This window comes from Solanum stenotomum, chromosome 5, assembly GCF_019186545.1.
Source record: "Solanum stenotomum isolate F172 chromosome 5, ASM1918654v1, whole genome shotgun sequence".
Classification (NCBI taxonomy): domain Eukaryota; kingdom Viridiplantae; phylum Streptophyta; class Magnoliopsida; order Solanales; family Solanaceae; genus Solanum; species Solanum stenotomum.
The window spans coordinates 20,881,457-20,901,295 of NC_064286.1; the positions used below are offsets into that span (position 1 = coordinate 20,881,457).

The 19,839-nt window shown below is 36.2% G+C and overlaps 2 protein-coding genes across 2 annotated transcripts in view; both read right to left on the bottom strand.

Annotated features, from left to right (window-relative positions):
* The window catches only part of LOC125864910 (ras-related protein RABA2a-like), a 160,741-nt gene that overhangs the window by 109,492 nt on the left and 31,410 nt on the right, over window positions 1–19,839 (bottom strand). The gene's annotated exons all lie outside the window — the stretch shown is intronic.
* LOC125864897 (transmembrane 9 superfamily member 1-like) lies at window positions 8,779–18,606 on the bottom strand. Its single transcript, XM_049544999.1, has 12 exons — window positions 18,351–18,606; window positions 15,499–15,688; window positions 15,165–15,269; window positions 13,366–13,383; window positions 13,169–13,263; window positions 12,946–13,098; window positions 12,631–12,765; window positions 12,379–12,545; window positions 11,402–11,496; window positions 10,675–11,048; window positions 9,508–9,781; window positions 8,779–9,273 (listed from the first exon to the last, which is right to left on the bottom strand). The coding sequence occupies exons 1-12, from the start codon at window positions 18,441–18,443 to the stop codon at window positions 9,206–9,208; spliced, it is 1,767 nt and encodes a 588-aa protein (XP_049400956.1). The 5' UTR covers window positions 18,444–18,606; the 3' UTR covers window positions 8,779–9,205.

Sequence of the window (19,839 nt, forward strand, 5' to 3'; positions counted from 1 at the left end):
AACCTTAGGTTGATGTCTAGGCTATTTGAGAACTAAATGGAGTAAGGTAGAAGCCTAGGGTTCAAGCAAGGGCCTAAGCTAGCAAGGGAGAGTGAAAGAGAACTAGCTCTTTGATGGACCTAGTTGGCGATTGGGCAACATGATCTCCCAAGTGACTTGGCGATGCGCCAAAGTGCACTTGGGGTCGCTTAGTGGGTTGTCCTCTTGGCCTAGGTTCTGGAAAAAAAAAAGGGCGAGCTATGTTGTGGTTCGCTGGTTCGGTTGGCGATTCGCCCAAAAGACCACCCTCATTGCCTACTGAGCTGCCCATTTAGGGAACCTACTGGAAATTTAGTGTCACGACCCGGGAGCACCCCCTAGTCGTAACCGGCGTACTCGACCTCGAAGAGGTCTAATACAAGGCTCTTAGCATTCATTCATCGCATAGACACCAAAACCATAAGGAATTAAAAGCTTTCTTCACACACGAAGATACTTTCAATAAATAGCAAGCGGAAGACTTTCTAGACTTTATACAATATGTCTCAAAACCATCTAATATTTGAATATAACATTGGGACTAAGCCCACTCAAAACTTAAGCAAATACTAGAGAGACATAAAAAGAACATGTTGGTTATTGCCCTCGAATCTATGAGGACTCACCAAGTCTTCATCTTCAACTCTTAAAAACCTATCAAGTAGCCATGACATATCACCATCTCCAAATCCCTACACTTTAGTCAAAAAGCGAAAGAAAGGGGTTAGCATAATTAAGTACTAAGTATAGAGACCATGCCAGAAAATATGCACAACGGACATTTACAAGAAATGTATGCTTTCATGTCCTTTGATAAAACCTTTCCTTTACAAGTATAAGAGACATAATACAAGTCAACATTAACATATAAGACCATGGCCAACCATACATATACTTAACATAAATCCATATACAACACATGCTTAACTTTAGAAGGACACATGTCATTTCATTACCATAGGACCTATACCTAATATAACCTTAAGACACACTTGAGTGAGACAAGAAGTGACCGCCCACACAATCCTCTTCAAGCACACTTAAGTGTTCCCCAAGATTACCTTAGATAAGGACTTTATAGGCAAAGTGCATAATCATACCCGATAGATAGCATATTAATGAGATGATATGTATAATGATGCTTACATAAAATAAATCATATTTAGTGGGGCATAGTACATGTGTGGTGAGTGACCATCAATATAGTATTTCCAAGGCCTACCACCCCCTTGGAGAGGCGAAAGAGGTACAAACCCCTCAATGTGGTTACCCGGGCCTACCACCCCCCGAGCTAGGGACCAAGGTACAAACCCCTCGATATGGTTATACGGGCCTACTACCCCCCGTACTAGGCAACCAAGGTACCAACCCCTCGATATGGTTATACGGGCCTACTACCCCCCGTACTAGGCAACCAAGGTACCAACCCCTCGATATGGTTATACGGGCCTACTACCCCCCGTACTAGGCAACCAAGGTACCAACCCCTCGATATGGTTATACGGGCCTACTACCCCCCGTACTAGGCTTGGTCGACTCACAACACTTATATAGAGAAAACAATATACATGTGTCCATTTCATCATCATTTCAGTAATTATATAACCATCCGATTCATAGGACGTACATTGGACCTTCCATTTCCTAAGAATTCTATAAATGGGCATTTTATCAAACACAAGGTGGGCTATTGTTCATGTAAATGAAATCTTGTATTTCAAGAATACTAAGTCCAACCAATTCCAAAATCCATATAAATCAGCCCACCAACAACATACATATATATCAACCTTCATAATTTGATCATGGAAGCATGAAAACCATAAACATCACATAATAATTCCATTTCATGATAATATGCAAAATAGACCATAATAGGATGTGTAGTAGTAATTCCATAATTCAAGAGTTCATAAATAATCATAAGGACCCATAAACTTGAAGTAGAAATAGAGGATAAATGGTTGGACTTGTGGAAAGGAAGGTTTCCACAATCAAACCCACATACCTCAACTTGTTCACGAGTATATCAACCTTAGAAATACAATTACATAACTTATTTAACTTCTATTAGCTCAGTAATGTTGACGTAAAATAGGATCATCATCATAAGTAAGCCTAGCATGTACAAATACAACTATGCTCCCAAAACAGTGAATCTGGCCAGCCTAGTACCTCATGTTGCATCTTAGATTTGAAAAGGAAAATGGCAGAACTAGACTTTATAACCTTCATGAAAGATGTAGATACATCTCTTAGGGTTGCAAACAAACAAGGATCACCGCAAAATATATTTTGTACAAAAAGATATAGTCAAGACACTAGCCGCTGGTCATGCAGGATTTCAATTCTCGGAATCTGGGCAGAACTTGCCCTATGTTGCGTCCCATATTTCGTATCCATAACAGTTAAATTAGAATTTTACATAAACATAAAAGTTGTAGGTATACGAGTTAGCTTTCCAAATCATATTTATTCACTGCAAACTAAGTTCTAGAGCAAGAGATATGCCTAAAATACCAAACACTATCCAGCTCAAAAACAGGTTTCGTCACTTACATCCGAAAGGAATGCCATATCCTATCGATTCATATTCAACAAAGCTTCTAATGTATCAAGAAGAGGCACCTAAGTCTACCAAGTCAAGACACACATCACATTATAAAGATCCTTCACATTCCATCATCATCACATATGAACAATAATAGAGGACACACTTTCAATCACAATACAATAACACTTTAAACAAGATCACCTTGAGATCACATGAACACCTTTATATTCACAACATGATTGCCTTTACTTCATTTGATTCTCATTCAAGTCCTTCACATCACATTCACATATATGATATCATGTCAACACTTCAATTCCTCATATAATGCCTCCAAGGCCATAAACACAATACATTCAATAAGTAAACACCTCCACCATAAGTGGATCACACATCAATCTATCACAATTCTATATCAATTCTACCTTAACAATGAAGTTAGGTCCACTTACCCTTTTTCCCAAGCCACAATCACCATTCCTCAACTCTCCAACAATTCACAATAGATAAGCATAGATAATAATAGAAGTCAACTATTCAACTCAATCCAAGCATACTTCCATCATCATTCAATCATAAATAATAAACCCACTTCATAAGCCAACTTTAGGAAACTTGCCAAGACATGGGTTCATGGAAATTTCTTTCTTAAAACCATCAATAGACACCATTAATAACGTAAATCATCAAAAAAAATCATTTAATGCAAGAACCCATGCTTAGAATCGAAATTAGGATTTTTGTGTTTTTGGAAGAACTTTGAATCATTTGAATTGAGCTCCTTGAAAGGAAGAATAATCAAGGATAAAGGATCCCCATACCTCTAAGTTGAAAACCCACGAGAATTGAAGAAGAAAGAACTCAAAATCTTCAATCCTAGCTCCAACTTCTTCTTCTTCTTCTTCCCCTCTTCTTCTCTTCTTCACTCAAGAACCCTAACTCTTACTCTTTTAAAATGGAACAAAAATGATACACAATCAGCCTAACACAATAATATAACCTCAAAAGAAAAGATTTGTGAAAAGACCAAAATGCCCTTAAATTTCCGGACGGACTTCTTGCTAACTGCCCAACTTTCAAAGAGAATAACTCGCTCATACGAACTCGGAATCGAGCAAACTCGGTGGCGTTGGAAAGATCGTTCCAAGGGCTTTCCATACATAACTGGAACTATTCCTGGATCATCCTGAGCTAGGAGTTATGACTGCTCAAAGTTGGCCAAAAACTCACTAATTTCCCACACTTAACCAAATTTCCAGGTTCTGAACTTTTTCCAAAAGTGACTACTTCCAATTTCAAGCTACTTCATATTTATTTTAAATTGTCGGATGTAACACAATTAAAACGAAATTACATAAAAACCCCTCATAGAACCTCATTATAAAGTCAACACAAAGTCATAGGCTCTTGCTTAACCTATCATTTTCCGAGTCGTTACATTTAGGCGAGCCAAGGGCCCATTAGGCGAGTAGCCTAGTGCCCTTGGCGAGCCAAGGGGTGCAAAGGGCGAGCCAAGTCGTGGTGGCAAGCAAATTTTTAAGTTAAAACTTTAAGGGTCCTTAGTTCTTTTCCAAAGTTGAGTCCACATTATTTTATTCCTCTCCTAGTAAGTATATAACCTTTTTAGACTTGAAATTCCTTCAATTAAGTCACTTTTTGAGAAAACCCAAATCAAATCAAAAGAGTTCTTCCTTTCAAAAATTCTCTCTCCAGAAGTTCCCAAAGAAGAAGAAGAAGAAGTGGGAGCTAAGATTTGTGGATTCAAGTTGTTTCTTCAAATGGGACAATACCCAAGGTCACATATATGCTAAAGGAGGTGAACTAGGGCTTATTCAATGATTCGCCTAACCTCCTTGGCGAGCTAAGACAAACCTGCTCCAGTGCTTAATTTTTATATCTAAACCCAACATACACAACAAACATGTGTTCCCCACCAGCATTACGACCCACCTATATACTTATCCACCCATGGGCACTCTTACTTCCCTCAGATACTTCTATTGCTCCAATTGACGATTTACCTTTAAGAAAGTAGTCACCATGTCTATCATTTGGTAAAATCATGCAATTTGGTTCAACACTGGGTTAATCAGACTTCACCCACGTCAAATTAGGTTTTGACCCAACATTTATATCATCTCAATTTCACAAACTAACCAACACAATCAAGATTATCATTCTACAGGCACACACATGCAAACAACTCACAAGTATAGTTCAATACGCCAAATAGAAAGCTACTCAACAAATTCTAGCAATCAATATCAACTAATGGCTTCAAGCCCACACCCATATTGCAATTTAAAGCTCAAAACTCTCAAATAAAAATCAAAACCAAACTCAGTAGGAAGCACAAGTCAATAATAACAAGGAATTGGGATTGGGTTGACAGTGAAAGCAAACAATCACACTCCTCAAACTTCAAAAGCACACACTCACGACTCACAAACACTCAAGTGATACAACTTGTTTGATAGTCATGACTATCATCGCTAAACGTATTCGTCGAATCGCCAATTGCAGCTCAAGCTCACTTATCCTACCTAAACAAAACACCAAACCTAAAGGATGAGTCGGTGGACCCGAAGAGTATGTATAGTGCACTTAAGTGGGTCAGCTTTTAGAGCTTTGATCACCAAAATTGACAGTACCTTTTTCCACATTTTCAATCTCATAAGGCGGACAAGAATAAGTCTGCACAACACCTTCATTTTATCTCCATTTAGTTCGTGGCATTGCCTAATGTTCCCTTTTTTAACCTTTCAACTTCTTCTCAACCTGCACTCACTACGCATGTTATTGAAAGCAATAAAAAAAAGGTAAAGACTTGGGTTGCCTCCCAAGAAGCGCCTTATTTAGCGTCATGGCACGACATAGTTCTCAACTTCTCCATATTAATTCTTAGGATTTAGGATGGTGTTACTAGACAACGTTCCCTTTTACCTTGGATTGAGATGAGTGGAGATTTGACATTATTAGTCTCCAGCTGCTTGATAGACACCGAATGAGAATCCATCGTTTGGGATAAAGTGGAGAAGTCATTTTTCAATTCCTTCAACACTTTGTCGGACTCTTCAACTTTGTTGAAGATCCTTGTAATCATTTCCTCAGTTCGGTTTCCTTCTGGCCAAACTGTATCTTTTGGTCTTAGATGATCATGGGGAGGCATATATCTATCTTTTTTAGCCTCTTTATCTCTCTAATTTCCACCTCGCCAATCTTTCCAATCACTATCTCTATCCTTGTTCCAATCTTGATTCGCACCTTATCATTGATAATTGGTGTGAGAACCCCCATTTGGTTTCTCAAATGAACTTATTGTATAGTGCTTGACACTTGGCATCATCCGGGCGCTGCCCACTGTTGGTTCCAACAGTCCACCTCTCATGTCATGTTTAGATAACAAATCGAATTGGGTCATCATTTTGGCTATGTTTTCATCTCATTCATTGTCCTTCTCGATTTGCTCTTTGCTCAAACTCAATTGTAGAGTAGACACTTGGTCTTCTCTAGTGTTCCATGCACGGTTAACTTTTGTCATGTTGTCTAGAAACAAAGTAGCTGCATCATACGGTTGTCTCATTAATCCACCTTGGACCAACTGATCAGTCACACCTTTATTGACTGAATCAAGGTTGCAATAGAAGTATTGCAGCAGCAAATTGTCCGGAACGCCATGTGTCATACATTGTGAAAGAAGTTTCTTGAACCTCAACCAAGTCTCATGTATAGGGTCACCTCCAATATGTTTGAATGTCTATTAATTTTCCCATCGATAATTTCTTCATTTTTAGTAGTGAGGGGCGTTGACTAAATCAAAATGACTGAGTTTATCAATTGAAGTCTTCCAAGTGTAGATGAGATGCATGAGCTACATTTAACAAGATTTTTTTTAAGTAATTCAAGATTAGAATTACTGCATCAGACAAGTAGAGCTGTCAATATGAGTTGGCTCACCCCATTTGGGTTAATCCATATAGACTTTGAAATTTGACAGTCATGGTCAGGCTGTTCCATTTTTTTGTGGGTCAGAAAACGATTAGCCCAAGCCACAAGTACATTGGACTATTGGCTATGCCGGGTCAACCCACTTTTTTTTAAAGTATATTTTTTAGGGAAAATTGTATGAAATAGCAAACTATTAATTCAAATTAAATGTTATAGCCATAGTTTCTTTTATTTGTAATTCGCAGCAAACATTCCATTTTTTTCCATCTTATTCGGTATACAATTAGCCATTTTATACATTTCGGTATAAAATGTGTTTGTGTTTGTATAAAGCGAGAGAAAAGTGTATATATAAATACAAATACAAATACATATATTTTCGTCCTATACACTTATATTTATACAAATACATATCTTATTATACAAATTACAATGTATAAATGAATTTATACAAAACTGAACATTTTTTATAAAATTGGATGTATTTAGCGAATTATACAAATCAAAAGCTCCATATCAAACATAAAATTTGCTATGGAGCGCAATTATGCAAACTATAGTTATAACATACAAATATGATTTTTATGTTTGCTATATGTGAAAGTTGCTCTTTTTTTTATGATTTTTTGAATCAAATTATAATTTTAAAATATTATCATAAATATCGACAAGACAATATTACATGGTGTTAGTATTACTATCTAGGGAAAATTGTACATAATGGCAAACTATTAATTCAAATTAAATGGTATAATCACACTTTGATTTAATTGTGTCATATAGCAAACTGTTTGCCAGCGCCTCTCTCCCTCAAACTCTCGCTCGCCACTCTCCTCTCTCGCTCACTCTCTATGTGCTCGCCTCTCTCGCTTTATACACAAAAGTGTATAAATTGCGTTTCTGTTTGTATAAAGCGAGAGAAAATTGTATATACACATGCAAATACATATATATTCGTCCTATACACTTATAATAATACAATAAAAATATTTCCCTGCCCAGTTTTATGCTTGTATAATGTATAATTTATGTTTGTCAACGATTTATACAAACGAGAGACTAACAACAATTTATATAAATGGTCTGCCAGCGAAATTATACAATTTTGAAGAGGAGCCAACTAATTATACAATTGCTTCTTTTTGTATATATGTATAGCGAATTATACATATATATGTTTGCTATGGAGCGCAATTATGCAAACTTTGTTATAACATACAAATATGATTGTTTTTGTTTGCTATATGTGAAAGTTTCTCTACTATCTATTAGTCAAATCCACAAATAAAATTATCTTTATGATATTTATTAAGTTTGATTTCTAGTAAAAGTATAAATAGCTAAAGAGAAATATTAACTTAATTTTTTTTCAATGATTATAATAAAACACAAAATATATGACAATATTTCATAGGCTAGAGCCTACATAAAGATTTCCTAGAAATTTTAGGGAATTTTTATTTTATGTAGTACATATTTTATAAACATAATTTGTATTTGAATATTAATATTAATATTTAAAACTTTAAATAGATTTTAAGTTTGGACTCTTGTGTATTTTTGATACTCTATTTTATTTTTTATTTTTTAATTAATTTTTATTTGGCCCACGAGTTGGTCCAACCCATATTTCTCAAGCTCCACAAATCAAACTTATTCAAACCGAGCTAAAAAATACTCTTTTCTTAAATAAGCTTCAAAAACCTTAGCCCAGCCCTATCAGATTACGAGTTAGACCAAACCGACCCAACGATTCTAGCCCATATTGATGGTGCTACAGGCAAGTGAGAAGGATGGATAGTTGTCGACTGTGGTTTGTGATGATGTTTTCTTGCGTAGTTATTTCAATCTCGATTGTTGATAACTTGATATAGTACTCCCAATTCACGCATCAATATAAATTATGTTTTGAAATCTACGAAACTTTATTTATTTAAATGGTGGAAATGTAAATTGATTTGTATTCCTTATATCATATTGCATTATTCATGCTTTTTTCAACACTTGATTATAGAAGGTGAATTCATCATTGTGTCGCGTAATAAATATGCTGAGTTAAACTATTGTGAAACCGATGGAACCAACCGAATGTAGAGTCGCACCAAAGTCTAATGACAACTCTAGGTCAACAACAATGGTGTATCTCCGCCGCCATAGTGAAGCCTACGAGAGCAAACAAAAAATAAAGGGGGTGTGTATTGCAGATGACCAGTATACAGGGACTTCTGAAAAGTAAAAACCTTTTTGAGCATCTGATAATCAATTAGAGATGGAAGATAGAAATCTGAGTTCCTGCACAATGTATAATTATCCATCCAAATCATGGTTCTAACTTGCTCACCAACCGGAAAAACTAACCTGAGTCTCATTCATTTGCAGTAAAATAATTTATAAAAATGAAGGATTACTACTTTAGAGCGTCCAAAATTGCTAAATGACAATCTGAAAAGCTAGCCTTGAATACCTCAAACTATCTAATCTTTCTAATTGTAAGTACAAAAGAAAAGAAAAAATCTCTTACAGCCCAAACGAAAAAAGGAAAACTTTCAGGCTCCGATGATTCCTGGCAGAGGCACCTACCATCAGTTGACTGAATAACCCCACGAAGATACTTGATACTCTTCTTGACCTCATAGCCAGTGACCAGGTAAATAAGGACATTGAACTCTCTCCTTCCAAAGAAAATCAGTCACATTTGATGTTTCTATAAATCCTCCTCACAAATAGATTAGAGCCCAAAAATCCAACAGCTCCTGAGCATAGATGACATTATGATGTAGTTGATTAGAAAAGCATAAAACAAAATAAAAGGCCGCAGTAGTTCCTCACAAGCAACATAAAGAAAGAAACTTATTAACAGATGTATCCTTGTCCAGAGCAATGAGACAGATATAACAGTTGACGTAAATTCCTAAAAATGAAAAGCAGATCCTAATCAAACACAATATCGCATGAATGGTCTTTAAAACTGGAGCTGATATACTCACCGCAGAGAATCCCTAAGCCAAGACAAAACATCAGTGTGTAGCCAAAGTAGAAGCTGGTCTGGAAGAACCCTGACATCTTAGTCTTCACATAATAATAATATACTGAGTACAGGTATACATAGACAGCGGTAGAGGCAGCTGAGGAAAACGAAGTCCACTGCCAATAATAATTTTCAGCATTTAGTAGGAAATATGTTCCCACAATAGTCACGCAGACAGTAACAATAATGAGGATCAGAAACACCAGAAGCATAAATCCATACACATAGTATACCTGCAAAAGAACACAATATAAGAGATTAGCAATGACTTCAAATTTTGCAAAAGCCCAGCAGCTTCACAGAAAAATTGCATAACGCCACTACCTAATAAAAGGCTTTATTACTTCATATATTCTTCTTCAATTTAAAAAGTTGACAACTGCAAATTACAACATATCATGCTATAAAAGGAGTAGGTTGAAATCCCTTAGCTTGTCTGTCCTCTTCCCATACTAACCAAGGATGAAAAAAGGATGATCCTCTCCCCCTTTTCTTTGCCCTCCATACTCGGGGAGGGAAGGAATGTAATGAAATAGGAGCATCTGATGAAGAGTTAGACAAACAAAATGTGCAAAAGCACAAAAAAAAAAAAAAAAAAAAAAAAAAAATCTGTAGGTACAATAAATAAACTGAATACACCTAAAGGAATGTATTATCTGCCTGTCCAGAAGCAATGAACTTGTCATCATCCTATGTAATCTTTTCCAGTTATTCTCCAGGACATTTTAATAAAGGGACAATTTTACCCCCTCTACTTTAATATAATGGTCACATCTATCCTCCATTATACTATGTGGCTAAAATTACCCCCACCATTAAGAAGGTTCTCAATATTTAACGGATTCCCCTTTCAATTACCCAATTACTCCTTATCAGTGGGGTGGCAGATGAAAAACTACGAACTAGCTGAAACGAACAAGCAAACAGTCTGATCAAAGGGAGGAGGACCCCTCATTGTATTTCAAATCCATGAATCGTTTCACATTCATATTCATTAGAAAGAATTCCTAATCAATTGAAGGATTGTATTCAAGTTCTTTGTATCTATTTCTGTCAATTCTTCCCCTTCAGTTTGTTATACCAAGTGACTCAGTGTTTACAAACCTCGCAGAAGGTTAGACTTTACCTTGTAATTCCAGAAGGAGGTGAAGACAAAATACATCTCAATAAATATGCTTCCAAATGGCAGCAATCCTCCCATCAAGGAAACTACAGATGGTGTCAGATACCACTTCTTCTCGGGAATAGGCCGAGGTATGGTCTTGACACGGCATGGATTGTTTGGAGCGCCACTCCAGTTTCTCCCAAAAACAGTACCAAGAAGAGCCAGGGGGAAGGAAATGAAGGCCCAGATGACAAAGACAACTACCATTGTACCAAAGGGAATGGCTGCTAGAGACCCATAAAATATTGCAATTGTGTTCAGAATAAAGCCAATCCCAGAGCACAAAAATGGGAAAAGTGACGCTGTAAGAATCATTGATTTGATCCAGCTTTTCCCTGCAACCAGGAACCAAACACCATGACACTTTTATGTAGACATTCAGACAGAGTAACAAGCTTTAAGAAAATATATACATAGTAAACCAAATGAAATACTTTATATACTCTCTGTGTGTATATCCATATATAGACACAGAGTAAACCTGATAATACAAGGGAATAAAAGCTATGCACCCAGATAATGTTGGTACCAGAAATGTCTACAGTATATACTAACAAACATGAAGGCAAAATATTCTGTTCATCTGTACTTTCTTAGTCAGATGAACCAAAAATGGCAAGCCATAAAGAAGACGTCTGGCAAAAGTAGTGGCTTGTATGCATAGATATAGATAAGTAAGAGCACATACCACCATTCCGTGAGTACATTGCACCACTAACATAGCCCGAAATGAATGATGTCAAAGCATAGCACACTATGAAAGTTGTGACAATAGCTCCTCTCCTGCAAAAATATAATATGCACATGACATTTAAGCTTTCCTCCCCTTCCCCCACCCAAAAATAAGAAAAACAATGCAGTTTAAGCTGATAATTCTGTCAACATAGTATATACATGGAGTTAGTTAAAATAAATGGTACTAGAAAAGCATAACAACAGTCTTGGAGGTGAAGTGGGTGTCCTCCCAACCACATACTTGGCTATGTCTTTGGGGGCAAAATCCAAGTCTATGGAAATCTGGAATGGGGTGATTGAGAAGTGTGAGAAGAGGATAGCAAGGTGGCAGTCTCAGTACCTTTCACTAGGGATAAGACTGACTCTGATTAATTATGTGCTTGATGCACTTCCAACATGTATGATGTCATTATTTCCTGTCCCAACAGGAATCATCAATAGGTTGGATAGTGTTAGACCCCTAGTCTAACTAAGCAACGTCGGACTGGCATGGCAAGGATTTGGGCATTGGGCTTGGCATGTGTGTGGGTTAAATACTGCAGTTGTGCGGCGAAGTCTTGGTGTGCAGCAAAGTGTTCAAGATGCTCGAGTGTTGGCAAGGCAGCTAGGACGTGCAAAGGCAAACACAGGCGTATGTGTGAGCAGTGGCATCGGCAAGGAAAGGCAGTGTGTTGGCTTGACAAGCCAAGGATGTGGGACTTGACGATGGCAAGACAAAGTTGATTCAAGTGTTGGCACGAGTTGGCAGAATTGAAGGAATAAAACTAAGTGTTGGAAGCAGGCTGAAATATTCTAAAGTGTTGGGCAGATGCAATTTCGGCTAAGGCAAATAGATAGCATGTGCTAGGCACATGGGTTGATGTATTTGAATTCGGAAATGTATACATGCTGTTAGAATTTTAAAAAATAATGTCAAGTGCTCCGGCATACCCAACATATAATGTCCCCACAATTGCCAACAGAATGACAAGGAGAACAAGCAGTGCAAGTTGTGCCCCAGTACCAACAAGAGCTGAAATTAGCGCCAGATAATGAGGAGACCGAAACACATCCCCATGAACAAGTTTCCAACCAGACTCTTCACTAACATCTCTTTCCTGAGACAATAACATTAACGTTTTAGGACAGAAAGCCTATTCAAGCCTTAGTTAAACACAAGGTTCTTCAGCATCAAGTCTTTACCAGGGTTTCGAGATCATCATCTTCCCGAGCATACTTGGCATAATCATTCCTCAGTGTCCGCATCAAAATCATAGACACCAAACCAGTAAGGAAGATGACCATCATGAAAGAATTAAATATGGAGAACCAATGGATCTGCAGAGTGAATATTACAATTATAACCAATACGAAACTCAAGCACAATAAGGAATTTTTCTATGCCACATTGAACACATGAGGATTTTACAACTTTACATTGATCTAGATCTAGTGATACAAAACAAAAAAGGTATAGTAAGTTTGCTTAAAGAAATAATGCCTCAAACTAAAACCCACCTGATGCTCAAAAAATGGGTAGTCCAAGTATACATCAAAACGATGAGCAAAACTGATATTGGTAGGTTCCCATTTAACAGAATATGTCATGTCCAATGTTCTCCCAGCTTCCAAAGGCTTTGGGCTCTCCTGAGAGAGATTAACATGAATGATCTGCAAGAAAGAAACCAGGCACATCAGTATGCAGACAGGCCACATAGGTGAAATAAACAAAGACACTAACCTGGTCCTTGTTGTATTTAATATTAATATTCTTATGTGTGTAAAGCACATGCTTGTTATCACTGTTTCTGTCAGTATGTAGCTCACCAACAAAACCTAAAACACCAAAATAAAGCACAAAGTAGAACCACTTACCCATACATCAAGTAAGAAAATGAAATTTGCAAGAGAAGGAGAGAAAGCTTAGAGAGCACATACCCCATAAAGGCAGGTCATCTGGAAAAAGGCATTCGACCGGAGACAAAAGAAGATAATAGTCAAAACAAGCAAAATGGAAAATTAGAAGGTAAAATAAATAATCCTTCTATAAGACAGTCAACAGAACAATAAAACAGTGAGGCACAAGTGAAGAAAAGCAAAGTCAACATGAATTCAATAGGGATGTTGCATATAAAAAAGGGAAGAAGGAAGGAGACTTTATAATATGCCAGAAGATGTTGCTAAAGAAATCCATCTCTTAAGACGTTAAAACCACAAACAGCTGAAGTTTCACCAATGTCACTTCATAAGCAAAAGAAACATATCTCCTCCGTTGGAGAGCAAAGGTTCCATCGAAAATTAAAAACATATCACATTCTCTCCACAGCAATAACTATAGGAACACAATTGAACAAAGAAATTGAAAAGCTGCAATTTTAATTAAAATATGTAGAAAAACCCATGTCAATTTTTGAAATTCATTTTTAATTTTTCCAAGTTGCAGTTTTTAATTACTAATCTAGATTTAATGACCAATCTTATAGTATTATAATTTCTAATTTCCTACTTCCAGTCACTAACAGGTTCATCAATAACGTTACCAAGCAATTAAGATATTATTTTTCAATCAATATTTACTAATTGGTGAAGTACTCTCTTATACAGAAGCCATGTGCTCGCCTTAGTACCTTGGTACCTGTACTGATGTGCCAACTATTGCTTAACCTGTCACTCACCAAGCTTCAAGCATAAGTGCATCTCAAGAATACCTTTATATCATGAAATGAAGTACGCCTACATTACTTCATGCATTGTCCTTTTTATAGAGAAACATATCATACAAACATAGAAATTCATGGATGAAATCTTGCCCTTTGAGTAAACCCTTGATCATCAAATTGTGTGACCTTGGGATAGAATGTAAAGCTCTTGGGAAACTGAGCAATGTTCATATTTTGTAATGCATTTTTGGTCCAATGTAAGCATTTTGAGACCATCCTATAGCCTAGTGTCTATGTTGAATAGGACAGTATTCTAAGATTTTTTTTTTTGATAAAGTTAAAGTTGTATTCTTCAAGTATGCTGGCTACCTCCAAAAAGTTACAAGCTAAAACCATAATTACATAGATCCTAGGTATTCTAAGATTTTATGCATGATGTTGTACCATTTCCAAGCAACACCTACCTCTTTGACAAAGTAACTTATATTTGTTTGCAGTCTACAACAAAATTTGTGACTGCTATCTTGCTTAAAAATCCCGAAACGATTTTAAAATCAATCTCAATTCTTTACTAAAGAGAAGACAAACAAAGCTAAATTAACTTTCCAGTACCCATCAAAAAGCTTTAGGAGATAATTAACATTCTAATTTGGTAATTCATAACAAAATTTTAGCAGGATATACGTTACACCAATCACCTATCTGTAAAACCATCTATGATCTTTCTTTATTTCGTTTCCATGAAAACCATCCCTAGATTATTATAAATGTAGATCAGCAACAATACTTAGTGCACGATGTAACATATGACAGAACCAAAGATGTACTTATTGGAATATTTCACGGACTTCTACCAAAATAAATTAACAAAATACTTATGATCAATGTTGGAATAATAGGATTGCTAACTTGAAAAAATTCCAATCTTTGACAACTTTGATTGTGCAATATGTTTTATATGCCATCTCACTCCAAAATTTTATTGGAAGTTTTGCGCTATGGTGCAGACAAAACTCAATATTACCATTAGCTATATAATGTTAAAATATATCAAAAAGAACAAAATTTGTAACGTACCAATGAAGAATTCAAACCAGTAATTGTTTTCAATAGCATCCTTGAATTGCTTAACCTTCGTCTCATCAAGCTCAAGCTCACAAATGCTACCCTTGTCCACATTTTCTATCAAATTAGAATAGTCCATGTCAACTAAATAACAACATACCAGGCGTAATCCCACAAGTGGGATTTGGGGAGGGTGGTGTGTATGTAAACCTTAACCCTACCTTCACTACTTTGTAAAGGTAGAGAGGTTATTTCTGATAGTCGATAGACCCTTAGCCCAGCCATGCAACTCAAATTAAACAAGAAAAAGAAAGGTAGTATTTCAAATCAAAAGAGATTCACATACTTTGAAACCTTAGGTCAATCTGACTATCGATAAGCTCATTTCCACCTAAAACTTCACCAAGGCCACCCCATTTGTGAGTATTACCAGATGCATGACAGAATGGAAGGCTGTAATAGTTGTATGTTTCCTGTGGGTTATTATATGGCCCAACTTTATTTACCCAGAGGGTAACCGGGTCATCTGCTTGATACTGTTGAAGAAAGCATAGTGGTCAGAGAAAAGCAATTTCATATGAAAAATAGTTGGTCAAGAAAATATAAGTAGGTGTACTGATTTGTTCACTTTACTGGTGCATTCATTAATACTTAGCAAAGTTTCCAGAACATATATTTTCTATATTCTAAGAGATTTACTTTCTTCTTTTTTTTGAGAAGGTAACTTTCTAAGAGATGTATCTTCTCCCAGTATTAGCAGAAAAGAACAAACCATGGAGCAAGGAAGTAGGCAAACCTGTATTGCAGAAAAACATAAGCTAAAAAAACAAGATAGGATTAATATCTTACAAACACCCGTGCAAAGATAGTCAAACTAAAGGGAGAACAGAAATCACAAAGTTTTAAACGCATCATACTACAATAGTCCAATTGACAGAAACAAGCAATAGAATAGATCAATAGAATGAAGTGTGAAAAGAACCATTATGCCTTCTGAACAATAGATCATATACCTTCTTTTTGATGAAGAAAAAAATCATATACCTTCTTCAGAGAGAGAATATGAATTAAAATATTAAGAGATAAGGAGAGTGCATGTGAGACTGAGTCAGCCTCATTAGTGTTAAGCTAGTCACTCTCCAGTAGAGATGTTTTTCCAGCTATACAGAGGAAAAGCAACTGAAATGATCCAATAATTTTTATTATAATACACTTAATCCATTTGCCGGACCGGTGAAAAGGTTAACAACTGTATATGTCACAAATTCCCAAAAACACTCTATTACACTGTAGAATAAAGGGCATATGTTCAAATTAGCAGGTATGGTCATTAAAATATAATCACCCAGTGAAGAATGGGACAGTGGTGTGGTAATTATCATGAGAAAAATGCACCTCCACAATATGCTGCTATCCAGCAATATTGCCATTTAGCAAAAAAAATAACTTTATGTGAAATACCATTGCCAGCGAGCAGCCCTTTTCATGCTAACTTTTTTCCTTCTGTACGTTATTTCGAGAATTGTCTGCAGCTTTTGTATGTCTGCAAAAAGAACTTTTCTTTACCGATTATCATGTTCTTTGCACCCAAGGGTTTGGCCTAGCAATCCAGGAAGAAGGTGAAAACCATGGGCGACCAGGTTTAAATCGCAGCAGAGACAAAAAATACAAGGTGACATTTTCCCATCTGCCTTAGTCTGTCTTAGTGTCAGATTACGTAGTACCTTTTCTACAGAGGTAGTAGGCACCCAGTGGAATAGTCAAGGTGCGTGCACACTGCCTGAACACCATTGCTATAAAAAAATTATAAAATATCGCTAAGTTTGCATGTATACAATCCTCCTATCATTTTTATATTTACGGGAAAAAGACACTCTTTTGAATACTAGAAATGGGTTTAGGGAGTACTTTGAGAAATTGAAAGATCTTCATGAGGGGGATAATAAGAAAATTACCTGAAGAAAACACAAAGCGTATAGAATGCTCCCAGATTTTAACCAAGCTGGCCCAAACATCAAGGTTCTCAAAAAATAAATAAATAAACTTTGAGCACCTCTACAACCAACTGTATGAAGCAAACTAATCCGACTAGAAGATTTCAACTTTTAGGATTTTTCCTTCTAATAAGTTGTACCTCCTCTAACCATGCAAATTTAGTGGCATCGCCTAAACTTTACTAACATTCAACGTGCCTTTATCATAAGTACTTACTTAGAAGGCAAAAATAACATGATAAGATCAAAATGGAGTTGACAGTGTCCCTTATCCAGAATAACCAGTAAAGTCATAGAGGCTGAAAAGTCGTCGCGGACCGTTTAGGACGCATTAGATTTTGTTAAAAAACCTCACATTTTCTTCATTTCAGTGGTTTTCCTCAAATTTTAGCAACTGGTAATTATGGATCATCGTCAAATCCCCCTATCCATCACACAGTGGAGGAGACACCTTTAACCAGGACGTAAATAATATTTCCCAAATATGCATATACAGTAGTCCTATACAACTTGGAAAATAAAACAAAGTAAACATCAACTCCGGTTAAGAAGTTTACCGCTAAAACCCCATTGCTTCAAATCCAAACATGTATACAAATTGCATTTTGACAATAGATCGACATTGTTTGCACAAAATCCTGCCTAAGCTACTGCATGCACAGACAATCATTCTGAACACTTATTAGAAGCTTTACTTCACTACTAGGTTTCAGTCGGTTACAGTCAGACAGATGTAATGCTTACAAAGATAAATTTCTTGTGAAGAATCAGCATAATGTAATTCCAAGATGAGTGAAGTAAGTTAGTTAAGATGTACAGCTAACACATTATCTTGCTTTAGAAGAAAAAGGTATTTACTTTCATTCACAGTTCCCATTAAGACTTCGCTTGGAGGTATTTAAGAAAATCTGCATGTCGGGATAAACTGTATAGTAACATCTAACTATCTAACGCCTAAAAAAGAAGTTTTGATGAAATTGGATTTTGAATGAATATAGAAGATTTATATATCCAATTGATACCTACTCAAAACTATAATGGCTCAGAAATTATAACATGACGCACAAGTAATCAATATCCTCATACATCTGAACAATACATGAAGAAAGTGATCGAATTTCAACAAATGTCAACCATGAAAAACAAAGAATGAAGGAGAATTAGGTTTCCCCATTAATATGAAGAATATGTGAAACATTGTTACCTTGTGATCGGACTCGGAAGCAAGCGCAGGCGGAACGATGATGAAGGCGGCCAGGAACAGGACAAGAGACAGTGATCGAGCGGTCGGCAGCATCTGTATCGCCGGCAAAGATATGGATACAACGGTTCAGGTTACTCGTTCGGCCTGGTTTTATTCCACAGAGTAAGAGAGTGTCCGAGTAGCCCCTATTGCGGTAGAGCTGCTTCACAACTTTCTTATTCTTAACAAAAATTGTACATACAGCAGAAAGAAAATGAAGTCCATCATAATATAATTTGAATAAAGTGTGTATTTTTTGAATGGGCTAAATGAGATATCATCCTTTTAAAAGTTATTACCTCTTATTCCTACTTTTTTAAATTACAAAAATTTCTTAAATTTGGTGGAATCTGGATACATCCCAAAACGTCTTTATACATCGCGTTCTCGTTTCAGAGATATCGTTCAACGTCCTAATACATCGCATCTCGGTTTCGAATAGATCACTCAATGTACCGATACATCGCTCGACGTCTCGATACATCGCATATGTCCCAATAAATCCTGTAAAGTGATGTATCCAACCGATACATCATGTAAAGTGATGTATTCGAAAATAAGAGAGAGTAAGGATTTTTATAAATTTTTCAAATAATAGGAAATTTTAGAAAATATGGTAAAATAAGTTGTGTATTTAGGTAGTTTTTCTTTAAAATAAAAAAGATAGAAAATTGCACACTAGTAAAAATTTGTGTGGACAAAAAAATTTTATAGACCTCTAAATAGCGAGATGATTTTGGTGCTAGGGAGGGTTAACACATATACAACTTAATAACAATAGCAACCGAAAGAATTTTAAAAAATATATATATTTACACCTTTTTTATACTATAGAGAGAACAATTGTAATTGTGAAAAGAGAAATGTGAAACGCTTACAATTTTTGCTTTCCGCAAAAGTAACCAATTTTCACAAACTAAATTATTCAACTAACGAAAACTGTGTCCATCCTGCCATCTAGAGTTTCATTTGATTAGATTTCCTCGACTAAGGCAACCCAGATTATTTCTTAAAAACAACCTATTTGTATCACCATCTTTGAAGTGAAGTAGCAAACACATTGTAATACTTCAAAATTTGATAAGTTGAGTTTGGAAAGAAGTTGCAGATTTTGAGTTGTTGGTGCAGGTTTTACGAGGCATATCTATGGTTCGTAGATGGCTTTAAGGATCGTAGAAGGACGTCGTAGAAGTTGATTGAGATTTTGGAAAATTTCAAGATAAACCTCTATGGTTTGTAGCAAGTGCCTTTAGGGTGAGTTCCAGTGTTGGTTATTTTGGGTACCTCATGCCCTACGAATGGACCTACGAATCTACAGAACTCCTACGGTTCGTAGGAAGTGCTTGTGGAAGTTTTTTTTGGACTTGGAGGATTTGTGGGTAATTGGGTTCTATGGATAAGATCTTCGAGTTGTAGAACGGTTGACAACCCATAGAAGTAATTCGTGGAA